The sequence below is a fragment of the Macaca thibetana genome, chromosome 2 (genome assembly GCF_024542745.1).
Source record: "Macaca thibetana thibetana isolate TM-01 chromosome 2, ASM2454274v1, whole genome shotgun sequence".
Lineage (NCBI taxonomy): Eukaryota > Metazoa > Chordata > Mammalia > Primates > Cercopithecidae > Macaca > Macaca thibetana.
The window spans coordinates 191,383,795-191,408,900 of NC_065579.1; the positions used below are offsets into that span (position 1 = coordinate 191,383,795).

General features: G+C 33.7%; 1 protein-coding gene across 1 annotated transcript in view; it reads left to right on the plus strand.

Annotated features, from left to right (window-relative positions):
• ROBO1 (roundabout guidance receptor 1) overlaps window positions 1-25,106 on the plus strand; it is a 1,153,604-nt gene that overhangs the window by 1,007,661 nt on the left and 120,837 nt on the right. The window contains exon 5 of the mRNA XM_050779013.1: window positions 5,390-5,547. Within this exon, the coding sequence (XP_050634970.1) occupies window positions 5,390-5,547 (158 nt within the window). The remainder of the gene's footprint in view (window positions 1-5,389; window positions 5,548-25,106) is intronic.

Here is a 25,106-nt window from a genome sequence, read left to right on the forward strand (position 1 = left end):
ATTTACATCAGCATGAAGTTGGTGTTCAGACAGGGAAGTAGGAGTATCATAAAAGTAAGTAATATCTGTACTCAAAATTAAAGACTAGGTATGTGAGTAGTAATTTTGAGAACGATTAAAATGTTACATGGCAACAGAAACAGGTTGTTACTGAGCATTCGTAGAGCTGTCTTTATTTACCTCTACTTTATTTTCTTCTCCAATATACCTTATTTTTTAAGGGTTTCATTTTATTTTTTTTCCTAGTTGACAAGAGGTTACTATTTGCTGCAAGTAGAAAAAAATAAATCCCAGGACTGCAGAATATCTTCCCCTATTTTTACCAAGATACCCACTTGTAATTAAATTGCCCATATTTAATTAAAATGCTTATTAATATACAACTTTTTCAATCATTTTGTGGTTGAAATAGGGGAAAAATTGATAAAAACGAGCACATCATATGTATTATGAATAATGAAATCAAATTCTCAATATTTTTCTGAAAATGTGGTGTCCTCTTCCAAGAAAAAAAATCTGAAAAAACACAGGAATGCAGAATATATTCAAAGATAGCCATATGATTATCAGGAGGGAAATTTCTCACTTATGTTACAATAGAATGAGTCTGAAATGTTAATTATATCATGATACTTGTGTATTTAGAATTATGAACACTATGGTAAGACCAGATAGGCAGGTAACTTGGTAGAGAAGTGTTCTTTATGTACTGGAGATCTGTATTCTAGCTTGGGTACCACGTCCTACAAATTCCTCATCTGCAAATAAAAACCAATACATTCCTTTTATCATAGACTTGTTATGAGTATTAAATGAGTTGTTACTTACTGAGGTTCCTTACACAGTAAATGTTCGATTAGCATCAGCCATTGCTAACATCATTATTATGTTGCTGACATTATTATTATTATTTATGTGGCATGCTCCTCTCTCCCTGAGGAGCCTTAATTTATTAATTTCTAAAACAAAAAAGTGCAGATCACACATCTGACAGGCCCCTAACTGCACTGAGATTCTATGATTCATGACGATAAAGGGATTGTATGTAGTTCACAAATATTCACAATTAGTTGTTCACACTTAACTTGAGAACTTGAGCCTACCAAGACTGGATAGTGGTGAGACTGTAGTGCAGTGATGCACAATTACCATACGTCAAGCCTTTTGCAATAATAAAGTGAATTTATTGGAAATACAATGGATTAGATAGAAACAATTGCATTTTTACAGCACAGTAGTGACATGGTTAACAAAGAAACAAAAAAAACACTTCACTGGGAATCAGAATGCCTGGGTTTTCTTCTGGTCCCCTTCTCATAAATAACACAAGCAAAGCTTCCTGGGACTTAGTTCCCTCTGTTTATGGGATTGATTATATGTTGTCAAAGACCTCTGCCCATTCTGTAATGTTATGTTTCAGTTCTAAAATTTCCTACAATGCACTCAAAGACTGTTTTGCAGGTATTAAAGTCTCCATATTACTTGGAACACTTTCTGTTTAACTTTTTTAATTCTTTGCTTCTTGTCTTAATATTACCCAGATAAGTTGCAAAGACACCACTGAATTTTAGAATTCCTTTCTGAAAAGATGTTTACTTAGTTTGAGAATTGTGTTAAAATTGATGTAAAGTTTTCAAAAAGTAGGTGATTTTATGCTTTGTTATGTTTTGTACAATTAGTGAACTTTTTTGTTGTTGTTGAGACGGAGTCTGGCTCTGTGGCCCAGGCTGGAGTGAGCGGCGCCATCTTGGCTCCCTGCAAGCTCCGCCCCCCGGGTTCCCGCCATTCTCCTGCTTCAGCCTCCCGAGGAGCTGGGACCACAGGCGCCGCCACCACGCCCGGCTAGTTTTTGTATTTTTTAGTAGAGACGGGGTGTTCACCATGTTAGCCAGGATGGTCTCCATCTCCTGACCTGCTGAGTGAACCACTTTTTTTTTAAAGAAAAAGGTTTAAAAGGTTTTTTTGAACCTTCTAGGATTCAAATATTCAATGAAGCGTATATTTTCTCTAATTTAATAGAATGAAAAAAAAATGTAATGCCGTTCAGTTAAATTATATGTACAAAACTGTATACATAAAATAAGACTACACAAATATGAAATAAATATTATATTTGTATCAATATTAGGGGGAACTCTGGTTTAATACGTTTTTAGTTTATATCTACTTGGATACACTATGTATGCTGCTTGCTCTTTTCAAATTAATATTAGACCTTTTTGACAATTCCAAATTAAAATTTTCATACGTTTCAAATCAAGAAACATTAAAAATGTATATACTTTGGTTAATAGAAATGTTAAAGGAGAAAAGGAGAAGCTTTTCTCCTTTTCTCCTTTTCTTGTCAAAAGATCTGTATCTGGGATGTATATGGATGCTTTTGGTTTTTCCGCCAAAATGCTGTGATTCATTTGAATTTGATTTTTATTGTGATGACTTAAATATACACATGAATTTTGAAAACTGGACAATTTAACTAAAAGTTTCATATAGTTTCATAATGTGATACCATATTATTTTTCACCAAAAGGAAATCTTTGGGATAAGTATAAGAAAGAAAACTTAGTTTTAGAAGAGAGAAGAAAAATGTTAAATTCATAACTTTATGCAGAATTGCCCATAGTCATAGGCAATACTAAAGTTTTATGCTTTACAGCTGCAAAAATAATTACATGAGCATTACTAAGCAACAATTTTTAATGGATTACATTTTGTTAGTTTTTCATTATATATTGTAAAAGGCCAAATAACATAATAAATGTTAAAATAACTTGATTTATCTGACTTAGATCTTTGATATTTCTTCAAGACATTTTATCATTCATTGGTTTATTTGAGAAATGATTCGGTATGTAAATAAGATATAGCATTACCAAACTGGTTTTAAGTTTGCTACATAGAAAAATTGAGCATATTGTTTACTTTTATTTGAAAAGTATTTTACTTTTGGGTGTTTCAAAGGTGTTAACCTTTTCAGAGGTGTTATCATTGATTAATAATGTGATCCAGCAAAGGCACATACTGCCTGTCAAGGTCAATCCATTTGCTTTTTCTACAAGCCTTACATTTTATTTGTGTTACATTCTTAACACCTACTAATAATATAAGCTTATAAATAGTAAAAGTCTTTATACTCTGTTCTTTTATTATGTGGTAACAGTAGCTGGAGTTTTCAGTTTAACAATGTTTACCTTTGTGTCTATATATTTTATTAATAGTGAATGGTATTGAAGTTAGAATTTAAAGAGTTTGGTGCAATCAGATTTAGTTTGGTTTTCCTTTTACTGTTCTTTCCAAAGATAAGAAAAAAAAAAAGTCTTCTCTTTGAAGCAGTAGTTTCCAAATATTAACATAGTCATGCTATGCCCAAGTTGTCTTGATATTCAGATTTTGAAAATGGGGATTTTTTTTCATGGATTTGATAATTTACTCAAATGTATGCATCTACTTGGTTGGAATTGAGGAAGGACAAATTTTAAAAAGCAAGAGAAAAACATAGGTTTTTGTAAGCCCCTAAACTTGTCTGAGGTTTTGAAACCAAAGCTTAAGAGTGATTTTTTGAAAGAACGGTTAGATCTTAAGTTTTTTACATGGTAGTACTTCATCCATGAAAGCACTTTTAAATGTCAGTGGAATGGAAAGACATCCAGTACAAAATTATAGTAATAAATATTAAATTCAAATATTCATTTAAACATTCAATAGGATTTATTTATTTATTTGAGACTGTTTCGCTCTTGTTGCTCAGGCTGTAGTGCAATGGCACGATCTCAGCTCACCGCAACCACCATCTCCTGGGTTCTAGCGATTCTCCTGCCTCAGCCTCCTGAGTAGCTGGGATTACAGGTGTGCACCACCACACCCGGCCAATTTTATATTTTTAGTAGACACTGGGTTTTTCCATGTTGGTCAGGCTGGTCTCAAACTCCCGACCTTAGGTAATCCTCTTGCCTCGGCCTCCCAAAGTTCTGGGATTAGAGGTGTAAGTCACCACACCCAGCCCTATTCAATAGGTTTTAAAAGATAAATAACATTTATCAATCCAAATCTATGCACTTAACATACTAATAAACATTTTCAGTGCCATGTTAAATTAGGTTACCAAAATGATTGACATTCTATTACACATCAGATCAAGGAAAGCAGGGTGGAGGAACTATAACTATTTATTGGACTTTGTACTGAAGTATATGTATCTTCATCCCTCTTTTGTGATAAGGGAAGCAAAAGTCTTAAATAGTATGTTCCAGATTGCATGTCTTGAACATACTTTTGTTGAGAAGGGAACATGCCAAATAATTCATGATTTCTTGAAATGGGACAATTGTATGTATCAATATAAAGATCTCAATATAAAGATTGCATGTCTTGAACATACTATTTAGAGTTGTATTTAAGACTAACATGCCAAATAATTCATGATTTCTTGATGTTATCAAGACACTGGGACAATTGTACTGTATGAACTATTTTTGGAATATGTATTTGGTTTCCTTTCCACATTAATTCTAACAGTTACAAAATACTGCTTGTTTTACAGTATGTTAATATTATATTAGTAGCCAGTTGAGATTATGATAGTGAATTGTACAATTTACAGTAGTGAATTTATAATACTGCATTATTTCTTCCTCGACAATATGGGACTAATGTTAGTAGTACAAGTAGAATTAATAGTATTTCTCATTGTGAATAGGTTAAGGATTAAATGAGATAATATACACACAAAAAACAACAAAAACATAGAATATAAAAGTAATGCTTGGTAGCACTGCTGTTATCCATATTGGTGCCTTCTAACATTCTCAGTAATCATGGAAAAACATAATGAGTTTCAATGTCTTGGCTTTGTAGATATGTCTAAAGTTTTTATAATGAACATATTTAAATTACAATGATTATATAACCTTATACATTAATTTTATATATGTATAAAATATCACTCAATTAAATTCATGCTTGGAAGTACCTTAATTTTTTTCTTTTAATATTTAGCTTTGCATGAATATGTAATTCATTTAATTATAGAAAGCATTATCCTGTGGTGTCACATAGATAAAAGGAGGATTCAGTTGTATTCGTTAGCACATGGCTGAGAAAAATGTAGGCAGCAGGCAGAAAAGAAATGCAAGTTAAAGATGAGCCGAATGCTAACTGTGAGCACACTAAACAGCGGAGAACATCAGATTATCCCTCCTATGTATGTTTAAAGTCAAATATCTTTATTAAATTGCAGATATCTGTAAGTAGATACAGATTCTTAAAGCTGTATTGCAAGAGCTATTAGTGGAAGTTTATTATAATTATAGTAAATATCTCCTGCAGAAGTTCAGAGATTAGGACTGTATATATCACTTTTGAGTATAATGATTTAATCTTGTTCCTACAGTACTTCGGGATGACTTCAGACAAAACCCTTCGGATGTCATGGTTGCAGTAGGAGAGCCTGCAGTAATGGAATGCCAGCCTCCACGAGGCCATCCTGAGCCCACCATTTCGTGGAAGAAAGATGGCTCTCCACTCGATGATAAAGATGAAAGAATAACTGTGAGTATTGAATTCAACAGCAGAGGGCATTTGTAGGTCTAACTGTGTGTGTCTTTACCAAAGAAAAGAGAGAAAAATGAAGTAGATTATTTTAAATAAAGGCTTGTATCAGCTCCCATATTCAGTTTTTCTTTTAAAAAAACATATTTCAATTCTTTCTGTGTTGACATGAAAATAAGTGAGGAAAATTCATGGTGTTTAGAGATCAGTAAAAGAAAAACTATAATTCCTGTTTTAATGTCTCAGAGTTAACACTTTTATGTATGACTTAATTATTATCATAACTCAGGGCTTATAAAATTTCCATGTGTTATAGTAAAAATTATTTATTAAAGAAGATCTGTTTTTAGTATGTTTCCAGAAGGCCTTTTAAACCACTTCAAGATGTTTTTATGTTTTTTTCTCATTTTTATAACTGTTTTTTCTGTTCTATAGAGTTCAATATTGTTTCTGAAAAATAAAATCTTATTTTGAAAGGTGGTTAATGAAGAATTTATCTCAATATAAAATGAAGTCATATGATGAGATTATTGAATTTCAAATGCCTGCTCTGATGTAAGAAATTATATGTGATTTGTATGACGTCAAGATGCATTTTCTTCTTGACAGCAGTGATTCTTTATGACTTCCTTGCTTGTTTTGTCTTGGAAGGTGTTGACTAAAGCCCCTCAGTCACCAAGCTCTCATTGATTTTGTGGTTGCTCAATATTTCCCTTTACAGTTCTCTTTGTTCAGCATGCACTGATACCTGTCCATTGTGAATTCGCTGGTCAAGATTTAAAGTTCCCTAGAAGAATGTATGTGTGAGGAAAAGGTCACTGCTGAGGATGTACAAGAGCAAAGTTATAATGCAGACCACACAAACCTAGTTAGTAGTTGCACTATTTCTGAGCAACTGGTTAGTAGATTAGCTTGGAAAAAATTAATAGTGAGAAAAGTAGAGAAAGTTGTGTGACACAAAGTTTTAGGTACCTTGAAAGAAAATTAAGAATTTTTTTCATGTAAATCTGAATGAGAATGAGTCTCCCGAAGGATTTCTATAATTCTTGGGACTGGTGTGAGGATGACCTGGTTCTGCTTATCAGAGGTGCTGCAGAGTCACACGATAAAAGGAACTATATTTGGAAACATTGGTTTTTGGAAATGAAGTCAAGAAACACCATGCAAGAAATAGAGTGGAGAAACAAATTCTTCTCTTGTTAGCGATAACAGATTCCTTTTGGATTCATGCACAATGAAGATAAGAATACTTTGCCCTTAAAAATATATTCTAGATCATTTAATGACCATTATCTATAATTCCCCTTTCCCTTCCTTACTGATTCAAACACATTAAAACCATTATTATCCCTGACTTTCCCTCATGCCTTTCCTGATAACCTATTCGTGTTTAATACAAGTTAATGACAAAATTCTTTTTTTATTTATTTTATTTATTTTTTTTGAGACGGAGTCTTGCTGTGTCACCAGGCTGGAGTGCAGTGGCACAGTCTCACCTCACTGCACGCTCTGCCTCCTGGGTTCAAGCGATTATCCTGCCTTAACCTCTTGAGTAGCTGGGATTACAGGCGTGTACCACCACACCCAGCTAATTTTTGTATTTTTAATAGAGATGAGGTTTCACCATGTTGACCAGGATGGTCTCAACCTCCTGACCTTGTGATATGCCTGTCTTGACCTCCCAAAGTGCTGGGATTACAGGCATGAGCCACCACACCTGGCTGACAAAATTCTTAGCCCTGGAAATGCAACTTGATCAAAACTCAGTGAGTGTTCTACTGAAGCTTACATTTTATGAGTGTGTATACAGATAAAACCAAATAAATAAGTATAATACACAGTAAGTTAAACTATAATAAATCCTACAAAAATAGAGAAAGTGTATACAGACAAAAACCAAAATAAATAAGTATAACATACAGTAAGTTATACTATAATAAATCCTATAAAAATGGAGAAAGGGTATACAGACAAAAACCAAAATAAATAGGTATAACATACGGTAAGTTAAACTATAGTGAGTCCTATTAAAAATTGTGAAGAGGTAGATGAATTCATTAGGGTTCAGGTGGGATTGAAATTTTAAAGAGGCTGATTAGAGAGAATGCCTCACATAAAAAACCTCAAAAAATTGATGGAATGAACTATACAAGTGTCTGGAAAAAGGGTATTCTAGGCAGACAAAATAGTAAATACAAAAACCCTGAGGTGGGGTATACCTGACGCATTCACTGAAGAGTAAAAAGTCAGTGTTGGTTGTACAGAATGAGTAAAGATTTACAGGAGATACTATCAGGGAGACAGCCTTTTTAAAAAGGCTGTGAATTTAATAATTGTCCAACTGTGTAGGCTCTTACAGGTGTTATAGATAGTTTGGCTTTTCTTCTAAGCAAGCTGGGAAGCCTCTGCTCTCCTGAGAACACACTGAAACGTGGCAATGGTAGAGACAGGGAGGCCTCATCGATTGCTCTCAGGGTAATCCGGGTGAGAGACAAATGGTAGTTTGAACCAGGCTGTTAGGATGGGGAGGTAGTGAGGAGTGGCTAGATTCTGGATACATTACAAAGCAATAGCCAACAGAATTTGCTAACAGACTGGATGTGTTTGTGAGCGAAAGAGAAAAGTCAAGGACCTCCTAATTAATTGGCCTGCACAACTGAAATGGTGTAGATGCCATTAACGGAGATGCCATAGATTGTAGGAGAAAATTTGGGGTGGGAAGTTATCAGGAGCTCAGTTTTCGACATGGTAATTTTGAAATGCTTCTTGGATATCCCACTATAATTGTCAAATAGGCAGTTGGATACATGAGTCAGGAATTCAGAATTGAGGTTGAGGTTGGAGAAAAAATTAAATTGTGGTAGACATACAAGTACTCATTACTATACAGTTCTCGTATCCTTCTGGGCAGATGAAACTCTCTACTTCCCAGCTTTTTTGCTGTCCGGCAGACCTGCTGGACTTTTTCAGCTTCATGGGTTGTGAGTGAACGTTAAAGAAATTAAATACTAGTGATTTAAATACTCCAGTACTCTCTTTACCACTCTGCAACCAAGCAAGCTACTTGTTTTATGTAGGTAGTGCAACTGCAACATGGAAGACACCCTGAGAGCCTGAGCCCTGAGTTATGTGTAGAACGTTCTACCCCACACCTCTGCCTTCTCAAGATGGACATGGAAAATGAATGAGAAATAAATATTTTGTTGATTAAGTCACTGAGGATTTTTTAGCACATACAGCATAGCCTTTCCTGATGAATATGGGAGTCATCAGTGCATACATGTTATTTAAAAACAGGAGACTGCAATCACCAAGGGAATGGTTGCAGATAGAAAGGAAAAGCAGTCCAGTGCTTAGTTCTCACAGAGAAGAGGCAGAAAGAGCAGTGGGAACTGAGAGGGAGCAGTCACTGGGAAAGGAGGAAAATTAGAAGGGCCGCCGAGTAAAGACAGTTTGAAGGAGGTGTCGGTGACTACCAGTTACAGCTGGTAGATGGAGTAATAATGGGGATTAAGAATTCACCACTGGATTTAACAACTCGGTGAGCAATCATGAATGACCTTGACAAGAGCCATTTCAGGGGAGTGCTGGGGGTTAAAACTTCATTGAACGTTTCAAGACAGACTGGAAAGATCAAAACTAGACACAGAGCATAGATGACTCTTTTTAATGTCGTGTTCCATACTCTAGATAAAAAATAATGGTGGTTGTCGTCTTGCATTTTGAAAGATCTCAGTTAATTTTAAAGGTTGTATTTTGTGGGTATGCTTGTGTATGTGTTAATTTTTTTGTGACATTCACAGTTTAAAATCACTATAATAAATTTGATTTTTAAAAATTCTTGGAACTCCCTGATGTATCATATAGTGAACTAGATGACATTTTATTGTTTATGCCAAAATGTTTAATTTATTTTAGAATCCTCATTTACTTTTGCTGTCTAAGGGGATGCTGTCCTCTAATTCAAGAGCACCAGTTCCCCCACGCCATCAGTAGCTTCTAGTTAATGTAAGAACCACCTACAATAAGGAATCAAACAGTTTAAAGTTGTAAAAACCTATGACTATGAAATGATGCCAAGATGTGAATATATAAATAACTTTTAAATCATTTACATGCTGCCAAAATGATGATCCATGATGGTGTTCCATATGTTAGGAAGTTGTAACATCTGAAACTTTTACTATTTCTAAGACCATCTGTGTGTTTTGTATAAATTATGACTGTGGAACTGATAAAACACTGGAGGTAAAAGGCACCATTTATACATTTGGGAAAAGGAATACATTAAAAATCAGCAGTTTGGGTTCAAAATCACTGATCTTATGTAAATCGTAATTGTTTTTGTTTTATTTTCTTCCTTTAGGCAAAACTGAAATTGAATAATTAAAACAAAAACTTAGAACATAAACAGAATACGTGACATTATTTCTAGTTCTTTTTTTCAATAGTGAAAATAAATTCTTAAAAGATGTTGGTTATTAGCCATTGTACGTGATTCTTCTTTCCTAAGCCTTGTATTCAAATGAGTGTATTCATCTCTATTGTTAATGTACTTTGCCAAATGTGCTGAGTGCAGATGAACAGAAGATTAAAGCACATAATATCATTATGAAAGACAATTGAAGATTGCATGCTTATTGCTACAGTTTTGGTTATAGGAATTTCTAGAGTTCTTTAATGTGGTGGCTTTCTTTGTTGAAGATTTAAAGTACACCTCTCCCAGCTGTGAGAACAAAGACACACCCTACAAAAAAGGGAAATATGTAGTTGAATTATAGCTGCACCTGTGTTTTTTTTTTAGTTCTTAATTCATTTCTTCTTACAATGACCTGGATTCAGAGCCAAATTTTAGATCCAGATGATTATAAACCATGAATATATAAATAACATTTTCTTATTGTCTTACATGATAGGAGAATTTCTTAGAACTTTTTTGGCACATGTTTCTTAGAATCATTTGAAAGAGGCCTTAAATGATGTTTGTCTCTAGTGTTCTTTGTTTTCTAGATATGAGTATTTATATTTAGAGTTAGAAATAAAAGTAGTTTAACTGGTAGGCTAGATTAAATTGATTTACTTCATGTGTTTGAGACTTAATCATATCCATCTTGTTAATAAATGAAATTTTCTTATAAAGATAAATTGGAGGACTAAAGTGCTCTTTTGGATGTCTTTGAAAATACCTTACAAAAAGCGACTTTAAAAAATTTCACTAGTTTTTAGAAATACTGCATTTAAGTTCAAGATATTTTATTAGGGTGGGAAAAAGAAAATGTTAAGATTGGGAAAAAGTTAACACCAAGTATTGAAAACATAATTATTTTGTTCAGTCTAAAAACTGAAATTGCCTTGTACATTAAGGAAAAAGTTAAAACATTTAAAGTAGACATCACAAATATTTTCCTAGATTAAGTTTGTTTAAAATTTTGCCATTCTATATTTGTTTTCTTAGACAATTTTGTTATTTTTATCTCAGCAAAAAGGTGAGTTTGTTATAAATTAGCACAGTTCTTTGGGTCACAGACAATTGCACCAAGTTCCAGGCATCAATTTCTCATACTTTGTATTGGATTTCTATAAAATGAACCTGGTGGTAGCTGCAGGAATTGCAGGCATAGAGATGAAATTGCTGATCTCTTAGGGAGGATGGCTTATAAATAAAACTTGTTTAATTGACTGTTACAAGCATAAACACAAATGTGTTTATGAAATAAAATATTAAGGTATTTAATAGTACCTAGGTGATAACTGATGAGACAAAAGCAACTGTATAGTTTATCTTAATATCTATTAAAATAAGATCATAAATTAATACCATTATACTAACAGAATATGATACTTTTATGTATTTATATGAGATCTGCAAATTGGCAAGTAGGAATTAAACCTTTTGTTTTAGATTAGTAAATGAATATTTACAGAAACAATAATAAATTTCCAATATCTGCTACATAGTATACATGATATGTTTATTGAATGTTACAAGATAGTTATCTAAGGCTTTGTATTTAGCTCTTCTGCATAACTGTGTCATGAAAGTCTATTGCAAAAAAGTTCCTTTTGTCGGGCACGGTGGCTCATGCCTTTAATCTGAGCACTTTGGGAGGGCAGGGCAGGCAGATCACTTGAGGTTGGGAGTTCAAGACCACCCTGACCAACATGGAGAAACCCCATCTCTACTAAAAATGCAAAAAAATTAGCCAGGCATGGTGGCACATGCCATAATCCCAGCTACTTGGGAAGCTGAGGCAGGGCAGTCTCTTGAACCTGGGAGGCAGAGGGTGCAGTGAGCCAAGATCGCGCCACTGCACTCCAGCCTGGGCAACAAGAGTGAAACTCTATCCCCCCCCCAAAAAAAAAGAAAAAAGAAAAAAGTTCCTTTTTAATCTGAAAAATTGTAAATAAAAATTATTTACATTTATTTATTTAAATTTTATTTTATTAAATATAATCTAAATAAATGTCAATTTTTAGAGAAAATATAGCTATTGAATATTAAGAACTTGCTATGTATTATATGCTTTATATAATCTCATTTTATCCGCTTGAAAACCCAATGCCTAAGCTATTTTCTTTACATTAGGGTACGCTTATACTTGTCAATTTAGTGTTACAAAGAAGATGAAGAAGGAGGAGATGATGATGGTGACAGCACTTGCTATGTGCCAGGTCGTAGTATAAGCACTTTATGTATATTCACCCATTTAATCCTGACAACAATCTTGTCAGATACATACTAAACTTCTGCTAATGCAGTCGCTACATCTAAATTGGCTGTTGGGGAAAGAGAGGGCAACCAAGGGGTCACTTCCATTTTTTTCATTCATAACATTTTTATAGGGTCCTATAGATTCTGCAACATATATAACAACTCTGCTATGCTATCAGTGCAAATTTTGACTCAGGACGACAGTATCTCTTAGTTTCCATTATGAAGTACTATTTTTAATATTCAAGGATTTGGAGAGATTAGTTCACAGAATGGAAGTTGTGGTGGTCTTGAAACTGGGGTTTGGCATGTTCAAGAACTAGTCCATATTATGTTCAGTATTGAAATCTATAACATAAAAAAGATTTTTAAATTTGAAAGGTTGAGTAGTTTCATAAAAGATGGCACATAAATGGTCCAATATGGCCAAATATTATAGCTCAGACAACCTAAAATTATTTATTCTGAAGACCAGAAGTCTTACCTAAAAAGAGATTAGAGATTATCTAAAGAAAACAATTAACTGTCATCATTTGGCATTTACCAAAATAAGGATTTATATTGAAGAGGATATTATAAATCAGTAAATCATTCAACTGAATATGCTTTGTAGTTATCAGTCCAAATTGTGAATTAGCCAGGTTCTAATATCATTAGCTGCACAGATTTCAAAATTTATTGCTGAAAAAAGTAAGCAATTATGAGATGTTACATAACAAATGAAAAATTGAGTTAAATAAAATATTGTTAATATAGTGTCTGGAGAATTTTGTATAGATATAATAAAGTACAGTAAAAACTAACACATTAACAACACAGTATAAATATTAAGCTCTGCCTAGACTCAATTCTGAAATTTCAGAATTATTTTCTTCATGATAACCTTTGTCAATCATTTATCCTGAATTGTTTCATTTTATTAAGAACAAGAGCTTAAAAAGTCATTTTTTCATGCTTCAAATTCTTAGCTGGTATGAGCCTTTGTGACTTAAGCATTTTTGAATGACTTATATTATTCCTTGAGATAAGTTATGCTGACTTGTTTATTCTTCTTTCTACTGTCCTCACAGTAGCATGTCACAAATATCCTCTATGTCTACCATTGTTTTTATTTGATTGAAAAAACAATTTAGATGATGGGGAAAGAATTTGTTTATAAGATATTTATTTTCATCAAAGCCATTTTCCAATCAGTAACTGTTTTTTTTCACTTCGTCTATTTATTGCATAACTGAATTAAGATTTTATCCATTCTTCTTTGCAAAATGTAGAAAAAAATTTTACAGCATCAGTATGCTTTAGTATGATGAACAAGTACATTTAGTAGCTTTTTCTTAAGATTTTTACCTTACATAGGAAAATCAGCCATTCTGTTTTGCCCAGGATGGTCCTGGTGTTAGAAATGAGAATTCTATTCCCAGGAAATCCCTCAGGTCTGGGAAAATGGGGATAGTTGGTCACTGTAATCCTAGAAGGTTTAAATGAATTGTTTTGTGTATGAGTGACATTGAATAGCAAATCACATTTATATAAGGTAAGTAAAAAATCGCTAAAATATATAGAAGGGTTTTATTCTGTATCATTTCTTTCAAAAGCAAGTTAAAGATCTGAAAATTTGTAATGAAGGTCGGAGAACAACTTAGTTATGCAGTAAAAAAAACAAAACAAAACCAAAAAACCAAAAATAACTATGTAACACTTCCCATTCCCATGCTGACGAGGTAAAATTATTAGAATGGAGTGTGTCATCAGGTCTTTTCCCAGTCCTTTTCGGCTTCCTGTGTGTCTTTGTAGGCTTCTTTGATTTCCATTGTTGGTGTGATATTTTGGTAAAAAGCAGCTGACTCACATCCCATCCAAATCCCTAGTGCCCTTCAGATCCTTCACAAATTTGGCATTCAGCCCACTCCTTGCCAATTGCTTCCTTTCCCCCCAATTCCCACATGTCTCCTTCCTACGCCATCTGCTTCTCCTCCCTTCCTTCGATTAGTGCTTTCGTCTGCTCTTCCAATTTCTTTCATTGTTCAATGTCTTTTGCTTCCTCTTCCCCTCCTCTCCCCTAGAGGAAATTAACATACTTAATACAGCTGATGTCATAAAGCCCCTTTTCCCTGAGAAGTTAAATTTGTGTTTCTGCAAAATAAATATATAGCTCTGTTGTGTGAAGGTCAAAGGAAACCTGAGTAGTAAACTAGAAGTAGATTTTTTTTTTCGGGTTCATCTTACATAAAGTGTCAATGCACGTTATGTATTCTATTTATTTTCCAAAATAAATTTTCTATTTGGGATTTAAATATGTTAAGTCAACACAACTTTATTATACCAGTAATTGGATTGAATATATGACTTAAAAATAATTTTTTCCTGTCTATCTTAATTTTCATATTTAATAATTGAAACACTGGGGATTAGTAGAACAAAGCATAGACTTGGGCATTATAAGACCACATTATAATTTTGGGTTTCAAAACCTATTAAATGCATGATCTTATGGAAGACATTTGATCTCTATAAATTTCATCGTTTCCATCTGTGAAATGAATTATCTAATCATACGTAGATTAGTTCAATGTGTCGTTGAGGAAATTCAGTGAGAAAATGCATGTTAAATATCATTGTAAATCGTGACACACTTAATACACATTAGTAATGGTGTTCTCTTTATTATTGTTGTTAGTATACCTATTTGAACTCTGAATATGTTTAGTCATCTAAATCTTGATGGTAAAGGAAAATCCGAAACTACTCATGCCGTAACAATCCCAACTTTCTTCAAGAAGCAAGATGATAATATAAATGTATGTGAACAAAGTCCAGCTTTCTATCTCCTCTGCACGTATTTCTATCTATATCTGATTCATAACTGTGAGAATTTTCAGTTGCCACAGAATCACTAGGAGTGTTCTGGGTGAACATTATGAGTAAGTAAAGTGTTTAGACTAACACTGAAATTAAGAAACTGATTCAAGTTCTATGTATACCTTTATTGGGCAATGCTATCATCAACTGCTTATTCCACAGGAGAATTCTGTCCTAGTGCCCTAAAGGTATCCACTGTGTGTAATGAATCAGCTTCTTTCCCATGCATCTAGAACAGTTCTCGTTATGTATTATCCTTAGGGGAATTGAGAAATTATGTGATTCAAATGCAAAGTTCTGGTTGAGAAAGGCTGGTTCCTCTTCCCAAGAAACATCCTGAAACTTCCCATACGCTTGCAATTTTATATAAGTAATTACACATAGACTCATCACGTTTGGACCCTGAAACTAGAAAAAAGAAAGCCAAGTATTTCACACCTACCTGTGAAGTCCAAGCACTCTTTTGAAAGGATTGCAATAAACTAAAGCATTCTCCATTCTAGTACACAAATTAGTTTAGATGACAATGCAATTAAAAAGATAATTTCAATGAGCATTTGGTTGTTGCTCTGTCTTTTCACTATTCATATGTTACATGTGCATTTGAAAGCTTGCATGCCAACAGCTTGGTGTACCAATTTATGAGAGTCGTGGCATGTGGTTTTCTATCTGTAATGTTCTGTTCCTACAGCCCCTTTGTCTAACACACTCATTTTTCAGGTCTCAAAGAAAACTTCTTCAGAGGAACCATCAGCAAAATCCCACCCAAATACCCACACTAGATTTCTTCTTCCTATGATCTGTTCCTTTTCCTTTTACCAAGTGCTTCTCTTATAATCTATTCTAAATTATGATTTATATATTGCTTATCTAATATACATAAGACATGAAAGGCTACCTGTATTCCTCATGTCTGTCTTGTGGTCGAAGCTCAATACATATTTCTTGAGAAGGTATTAAATGAATGAAATGTAAGTCAGAAATTTTGTCTTTTAGGATACTCAGGGATGAAAAGTTGCTAATTTGAATATATATGATTTTGTTAATTTTATTTCCACATATAATTATGCATTTCTTATCTTACTCTCCTGTAAAATGGGAAGAGGGTATCATCCACACCATTTCTCTATTCTAAAGCATGATATTGTATTGGCTTAAAAATAGGAGATACTACACAAGTTAATTCTGTGAGTAAAGACATTGCTATCAGTGTGACATACTGATATAGAATCTTAGAGATGGAGCAGAGTTGAGAGATTGTGAATAGGCAAGGTCCTTGTTTTCAGGGACAACAGGCCAAGCCCATTGATTTACCCTGAGTCACATAATGGCTTAGTGTAGAGTCTCCCATCATAAGAGTTCTTCTTGGGATTTTTCCCATGACAGACTAGACCTGATCAACCCATCTAAAATGACACTTAAATTTGATTATGATATATCTTAACAAAAAACTCAACAACAAAGGGTTTTCATGGATTTATTTCATATAATTTTTCCATTTGTTTTGTGTTCTAAATTCAGTATTTCCTATCTTGGTAACAGCATTGAAAGTAGTATTTTAAATATATAGGGTTTAGTACATTTCTCTGCTTATTTATCCATTAGATACAGGGATGGCCTTACATCGATTTGATTAATATTTTGTACATTCTGCATATTATTGCAAACATATAGAAATTGATCTTAAATGACTGAATATCAGAGGTTGTCACACAATCTCATTCAAAACAGAAAATAAATGCAGCAATTTAAATAGTAAGTTAAGCTTAATCTGTGACCATCTTGGGAAAGGTCTGTTATGTCCAAAGCATGTTTTTTGAAACTGTTCTAACAACCAAACTTTGATCAAGTCCTTTAATTGTTGAAAATATTCAGACAATGATATCTTGTTTGCCTGTTTATTAGGATCATTCTGAGAATCAAACCACAGTAGTCAAAAGTATTTTGAGGACTGTTGATGGCAGCCTCATTATAAAGCATTATTTTAAGTTCTCCTGTCTTGATTTTCAGTTCCTGTTCATTCTACACTAAATTTAATAACTTAGAAAGGTGAAAGATATTTAACTTCAAAAATTAAAGCAAACCTTTTGAATTAGATATTTCATGGATCATAAAACCAAACACTCGTAAAACTGTAGTATATCCTGTTTTGGTCAATGTATAGGTTTACATCAATATATGAGTCTCAATATGTAAGATATATACCTTGATGGGCTTTATAATGTATAATCTACATGCCCATTTTTGTCCAGGTCCTTTGAAACACCTGCTTGTTATTCCTTATAAAGTTCTTTTAACTTTACATAAACTGACTCCAGGACCATAGAGGGGTGAAGTATGTTTAGATGCAGAAGTAAGGCATTGGACACCAAAGATTGCCAAACAAAATATTTTCTAGTTCAACAAATAATCTTTGGTGACTTTGGGAAGCAATATACTGTATATTTTCAAGTTTCATCTAAGTACTATAATGAACTTACATATGAATTAAAGTCCTCAGTTTTGATATCATACAATGTTGATATGCTATCCTGCTTTGACTGTTGCATACTGTTTGTTAGTATCCTCTTAAATCTCCTGAGATGATTCTGGAGTTTTTGTTTTTCCAAATAGATTTCCTAAAAAACAAGTCTTTTGGTTTTATTTGTTTGTTTGAGACAGGATATCTCTCTGTCGCCCAGGCTGGAGTGCTGTGGTGTGAACATGGCTCACTGCAGCCTCAATCTCCTGGGCTCAGGTGATCCTCCCACTTCAGCCATGTGCGTAACTGAGACTACAGGTATGTGCAGCCATATCCAGCTATTTTTTTTTTTTTTTGTGGAGATGGGGTCTCACCGTGTTGCCAAGGTTGGTTTTCTAAAGGACTGGGATTATGGGCATGAGTCAGCACACTCAGACCCAAAACAGTTTTGGATACTTTTCCAAAAGTTAGTTCCACCCACATGTTAGTTTCAGTCAAAGTAACGTTGCATGACGTAGAGGACTGCCTCACCAAGTATGCCTATGCTGCCTTCCACAGGGAATTCCACCAACTCTTGAAAATCACTGAGACGAAACCTGATATGGTTGCATGCTGCTAGTTAGCATCCATGATCTGTTAGTCAGAATAGACCTTCCAGAAAGCAGAAAGTGTCTCAGAAATTGGAGTAATCAGCCAAAAAGAAAGTTGTACCTCATAATTCAAAATAATACCATATATTAAGCAGAAGTACTGTATTAAAATGATACAAAATGAACACACATGGTCAAATAACAAACCTGCAGTAGGAATTTCGGATTAGGTTGCCACCCCAGCATAGAAAGCAGACATGCAAATGTTGTTTCTTCTCTTACTTTTTTCTTAAAATATATGCTTACACAAGCAGCTAGAGTTTCTTCAGTTTCCAAGCACTTTGATATATCTGATCAGGCCATTAAATGTCTCCCAATAGCCAAGGACTAGTGGGATTTTTCTACTGTCAGGGAGCACTTTGTTTAATTATAGGTTAAAGTAGTTTGCCAAATTAAAGGCCCAATCTTTTGTGGGTTCATGGATGATGTCCTAAATAGTTTATTTAATTCTCAGTGTTCCATTTATCAGATGAAATATTTCTCTAAAATATAGTTTTAGAATTTATCTTAAAGAATTGTTTGTACATTGTATCTTTAATTTGGACAAATATTTACATATCAATACTTTTTAGTAAATTCTCTATTTTAAAAAAGTTGACTTTTCTAATTGCTTATAGTCTTTCTGATTGCTTATTATAGTACAGACTGCATTTTTTTCTTTCTGTTGACATCAAGCAAAGTGAATTGTAATCTTTAAAAAAAAAAAGTAGTACATTCAAAAGGGCATTTGATTTTACAAGATGTTGTGAACAATATCCTTTCCTTAAAACAGGGTTCAAAATGCAAAAAATCAAAGAAATTTTCTTAAGCCTTTTAGTTTTCAGTTATTTTTAATCTGATCACTTTACAGGGGATTGAGATTTCCTTTTCATTATTTATAATTGGTGATGATTAGCATTATTTCTTCATCTTGCCCACATTATCACTTTTATTTAAATATTCTCTCTCAAAGAATAATTCTAAGTTTTATGGTGAGGCTAGTATCTCCTCAATCTAATGCTGATTCTGCAATTCTTTTGTTTAAAGGTTAGTTACTTTAACCAAACAGCTCTTGGTAACATCTGACCACTGCCGTTTTTATCTCCTTAAGACCAAAGAATTTGATAATATGATAAATTGTACACTTGTAAAATAGTCTGTTGTGCATTAACAAAATTACTACCAGATGGTCCAGGTTTACTCTTCTTAAATCTTACAAATCGAGGTGATCACAAAGCTTTAAAGGCCTATTGCATTAGAAACAGGCTTTTGCTTAAGTCACCTTTAAGAGCATCATACTGTATGGGAACATTTCAAAAGCAGTTGAGCTGAACCTGTATAATACTGGCTGAAAATAATGTAAATTTGTCTCTTTGAGGAGATAGAGTACAATTTACTAAGGAATCCATGATTTCTTATTCCTTAGTCTTTTCACATGCATGGTGTCACTCTTCTCTCACCTCGATATATCACATCACTGTATTGTTCCATGCATCATGCGTATAAAAGATCATGCCACACTTCCCCATCTTTATTAGGGAAGCTTGTAAATATTCTGTTTAACCTTTAAACATTCATAATAATAAGCGCATGTTTGCATGGGAACAGGAGAGCCATTCTTCTGCATAGAAATGCATGTGGGATATTTACCTTACAACATTAGTCCTACAGACAACACATGCAAATATGAAATGTAAACATGCACATTGTTTTTCTGCTGACAATTACATGGACTAATGGCCATTAGGTTGGATGTCCAGATTGGTCAGGCTTAAATATGGGGTGTGCTGGAAGGGGGGAACTTCAATGTAATGTGCTCAGGAAGGTCCATGGAGAGCAACTATTCATTCTTCCAGCCATTCAGTTTGAGGATCTATACATTTAAAAAATACTGTGAATTTGTAGTTTGTGGCATGGGAAGCAAAAAAAAAATGTAAGCCGTTGTTCTCTGTCTCAAAGAAAGCCCTGTATAGAAGCTTTATGTTGGATCTATGTAGAATGACCTTCAGTGCACTTACCAAATGATCTGGAGCAACTTTTGATATTCTCAGAGCCTTAATTTTCTCATCCAAAATATAGGAAAATACACCTTCTGAGAATGTTTTCAACGTTAAAAATGATGCATGTAACAATGCTATGTACATAGCTGGTGTTGGTGTATCACAGTTCTCATTAATTAAAACAATAGCAATAATACAGATTGTTGCTTAAATACACTGGCACATTTATTAAATTTACCACGGATTCACTGATGCATTTTTTGTATACTTGCAGAAAGAACTGTCAAAGGCATTTTACACATAGAACATAATTTTTTTCAGATGTGAGGCTTTTGCAGTTCTTAAGTTCTTTAAAATTTCTATAGAAACTCCAGAGAATTTAAATATATTTGTTATTTTAGTATGGAGTGGTCAGAATTTGAATTTGTCTTCTACAGTGCAGTATAAAATAGTGTGCTTTTAACATAAATTTGAAGATATTTGGCATTTTTTTTTCAGAAGAGATGACTGAAATCATAAGAATTCTGTATGTCCGATCTCTTAGATTGTGAAAAATTCTGATAGTATACTTTCTATGTAAGTGATGTGTTTTTAAATGTTAAAACTAGGAGAAAGTTTTTGCCATCACAAAACATATATTCTATGCAGAAGAGAGGCAGGGAATGTCAGATCAAGCTTTTCTCATTGATTTTACTTTGTTCTTTAATCTTCACACTGACTAATGTAACTTCTAGTGGACCTTTCCAATCCCTAAATGCTGGAACTCTTAGATAGGTTTCTATGGAAGCAACCTAGGATGCACAAGGTTCTGATTTCTCAGCTCAAAGTTCCAACAGTATAACCTAGACGTGGGTTAGAAGCCATGTAAAACACTGATATCCCTTAGTACAATTAATACCATTTGCATTACATTTTCTGTTCAGCATGCTTTTGTCTTGGCTATGGAATGGAACCATTTATGACTAAAAAAGAATGTTCCGAATAAATATCCCTCCAAACAGTTTTTACAATACCTTTACACAGATCATTTTCTCTGTTATTTTGTTTTCACCAACAATTATAGAAATAGAAATGGTCAGGATGAATTTATTTTTATTTCTTATTTGTCCATGAGTTAATTATTAGTTCTCAGGAAATAGCAAAAAGTACCTATTTATAATTTTGAAGTTTACCCCACTAGAAAGCTCCTTTTTAAGCGCTAGGTCAGACCTGTTTTTCTAGGATCATATTTTCTTCCTCATATTGAGGAGTTAGCCTACTTGCTTCCTCTTAGGAGGTGTGTAGAAATATTTTAATTTATGTTAACATGTGTATTGTTGGAAGATATGGGATTTATGTATGTTTTGAACATGTTTTCCATATGAAATGAGGCACAAATTTGCCAAATGAGTGAGCTACATTCTAGCATAATCTCGTGTTCAACAAAGGAGGGTGAAGCAACTGGCCATATGGATATTGAATCTCTTACCCTGGTCTGATGAGCCCTAACTTCTGATTAATCAATTAAGCTTGTCACTTGCAAGCTCTTCTTTTTCTCCTTTGACTCTTTGGGATTCAAATACCACAGAATGTGCATGAGTGTTTACTTGAATTTGGAGCTATTTTAGGAATATTTCTTCTATAGAATCTTAATTAGTAATATTAAATGTGTTTTATATTTTCTCATAAAAAATGTATTTATATAAAGTAAAATTGGTCAATCTGTATCAAGGAATCCCTTTCATACCCAACCTTGATTTGACTTTGCCATGGTTGTGTCTTCTACAGAATGTAAGTCTATGTAAATTTCAAGGGTGAAAAAGTTACACATGATCTCTGGAAAAGGCTTTATCTTAGCAAGCATTTGGTAGTGAGGGAAATTTCTCACACTGGACCAAACTATAGAGCTAAGTGTAAGAACCCACAGAGAGGAAAAGGGATTTACTGTTGGCAAAGTATTTTCAGCTGGTGTACTTGTAATTCAGAAGAGCCAAGAGTTTGAAAATGAGCTTTTCTCCCCTCAAATACTATGAACATTTGTCATCTTTATTTCTAGAGTATAGTCATAATTCCCTTGTAGATTTTTATTTCAGGCTGTCTTAGCAGTGACTGTATGTAAATTCAGAATTAGAGCCAGATGGTTGGATGAGGTGATAAAAACGAAACCTGGTTTTGTGGGAAAGTGAAAATTGCCCATAAGACTTTGTTTTTTACCTTTAAAACAGCAGGACACTGTTTCATGAGACCTGTGAAGGAAATAATACATTAACTTTAATAGCTATAAGCTAAATCAATTTTTCATATTAATGCTGAATGCTAGCATGTAATCTACCTAGAATTTTCATAGAGGTAAAAATCAGTTAGCTTTCTTACTTTTAGAAGATAGCTAACAAAGGCTAAAACCACTCTTTATATTGCCTCCTTTATAGGATTCACTTTGGGGTTCTAGTCTTAATGACTTGGGAACCAGACACCTGGGGAATCTGCTAAAAAGCCTTCACTGTTTTATCTGCTCTCCATTGTATCAGCACTCAGCAGTTGTCTGTTCCTGGGTAATACTATAAATTAGAAGGGGCTTTCCTGGCTGATGGCTTTAGGCTACGTACCTCTGTCTAGCCCAGGAAAATGGGTGTCCAGCAGAAAAATGCCATACCCAAGGCTTCATATTGTCTTGGAGCTACACTTAAGCAAGCAAAATTGGTATGTTTAAAGAGGGCTGTGTTCCTTCTTTCTATTATTCAAGTTAGGAATCATAAAAAGGTTCTCTGGTGATATACTTTTGATAGAGAGCAAGATGCTAATTTATACTTTCATGAAGAAAATCCTTTCCTGTAAGTATGTCTCTCTGTGGGGTGGCTCCCACTTACCTGCAATTAGCAGTACAGCTCTTCCTGATGTGGTCTATAATCAAATTATCGTAGGTGCGCTTCTGCAGCAGCAAACAGCCAACTACCAATTTATAAATTGCTATGAGGAAGAAATGAGAAGTTTAGGAGGAGAAATGGAAATAGCAGGGAAGTGCAGCTGCCAGAGTCCTAGGCGGGGACTCTCCCAGGCCTGTGTTCTCAGCTGGCAGCTCACCAAGCTGTGCAAAGAGCCACGTGTTCCCACTGGGATAATTGCTTTTTCTGCATGAGTCTCTTGTTGCTTCTCTCTGATGATCAAGAGTGTTTAAACTCCTGGCTGAATTCATGGTGGTTTTCAAATGGTATTGTGAAGTGTACCAGGAAACAAATGAAACTGGATCGTGTTCTCTTGTGTGTATGTAGCCCGAGCCCGGGCAAATGTGGGACGCCAATGGAGAGATCCGAATTGCCTATTTTTCCTCTCCATTCCACTCCTAAGAGAGTAGTTGAAAGACCTGAAACAAGTTGTGGCTTTTCTCCATGCAATGCTGTCCTTTTTTATGTCACCTGGAATTTTTAGAATGGTCATGGCTTTCAATTTATCATTCTCATATTTTCTTTACAATGTGTGTGTACTTGCCCCGGTGTCCTTTTGTTATATAAAACATTTTTTGTGCAAATCCCAGGAACATTATTTACACTTGAAGCAGGCTGTAAATGATGAAATAGCCTTCACTCGAGAATGGACTAGTGAATAATTTGTAAAATCTAGGTACTTTTTGCAGTTTAATTGAAAGCTGACTAATCTGGGTATAATTATTTTATAGCCTAGAAGAAAAAGCAAAATCTTATAAATATTAGTATACAATCTGTTTTCCTTAGTTTCATCCATCTGGGGGTACAGTGCTGTCATTTTGTGTTTTGAGTTCGTATTAGACTGGTCTTGAGTTAAAGACAAGTTTACCTGATGGCCTGTGGATGCACAGCGTGAAACCAGATCATATCTAATCCAGAGACTTGAGTGGGAAGTCATTAAAATAATGCATTTCTCCTTCCTCCTTTTCCTTCCGCTCCTCCTTCCCCTTTCTCTCTCTTTTAGGTCCCCGTGAACCAGAATAAAATAGGAATAGAGCGAGGTAACAAATTTTGGGAAAATGAATAAAAAATCAATAGCTTTTATAAAAAATACAAAGATCAAAAAATCTTTAATAAACTTTGCTAACCAAGAAGAACCATGACTTGGCTGAGGTTTATTGTTTATTTAATCTAAAATAAAACGTTTGCTTTGATATTTAATATAAAATCATTTTGTCATAAATGCATAGAATTTTAAAATTATTTTATGAGATTAGTACAAATAAATATATAAAATACACATTTTTATAGAATATATAAAAACAAATTTCTTGAAATTTCTTCTTACACTTAAGAGAAGTATTGGTCACTAGATCAGTAAGTATAAGTTGCTCTCTATCAATGATTTTTTTATGGTGATGGTTTTGAATTGATTTATCAACAATTTACATTTTTATCTAATACCTAACTACATTAAAATTTAGGTCTTAAAGACAAACAGCAAAATTATTAATGTGTATGTTCAGAAATATAATTTATCTGGATTTGATATTAAAGCATAGTTAATAAAAACATGAAATTATTTAATAAGAGATGTAGTTTTTTAAATTAATCTTTTTGCAGTTCCTACCTGGGAATATGACAAAGAAATATTATAAAATAAGAAATATTGTATTTTCTTTTATATTGTATAATATCTGAATTTTATGAGTTATTTTTACTTGATTATATATTTTTAGGTTACTAGGATACTTTTGAGATTGATTATCCAATTCTTTGTCTATCATTTATACAAAATAATTATGGTGCTAGCAATGCTTTTGCTTAATTAGAATGCAATAAAGCATGATTATTTTTGAGAAATAGGATGGCATGCATTAGACAATATGAATGCTTTAATCTGAACTAACATTAAAGGCTGATATTATTCTTGCAGCCAGATTGGAAAGTAATGGGTATTACTTTGCCTCCTCTTATTCTCTGCACCCTCCTCAGACA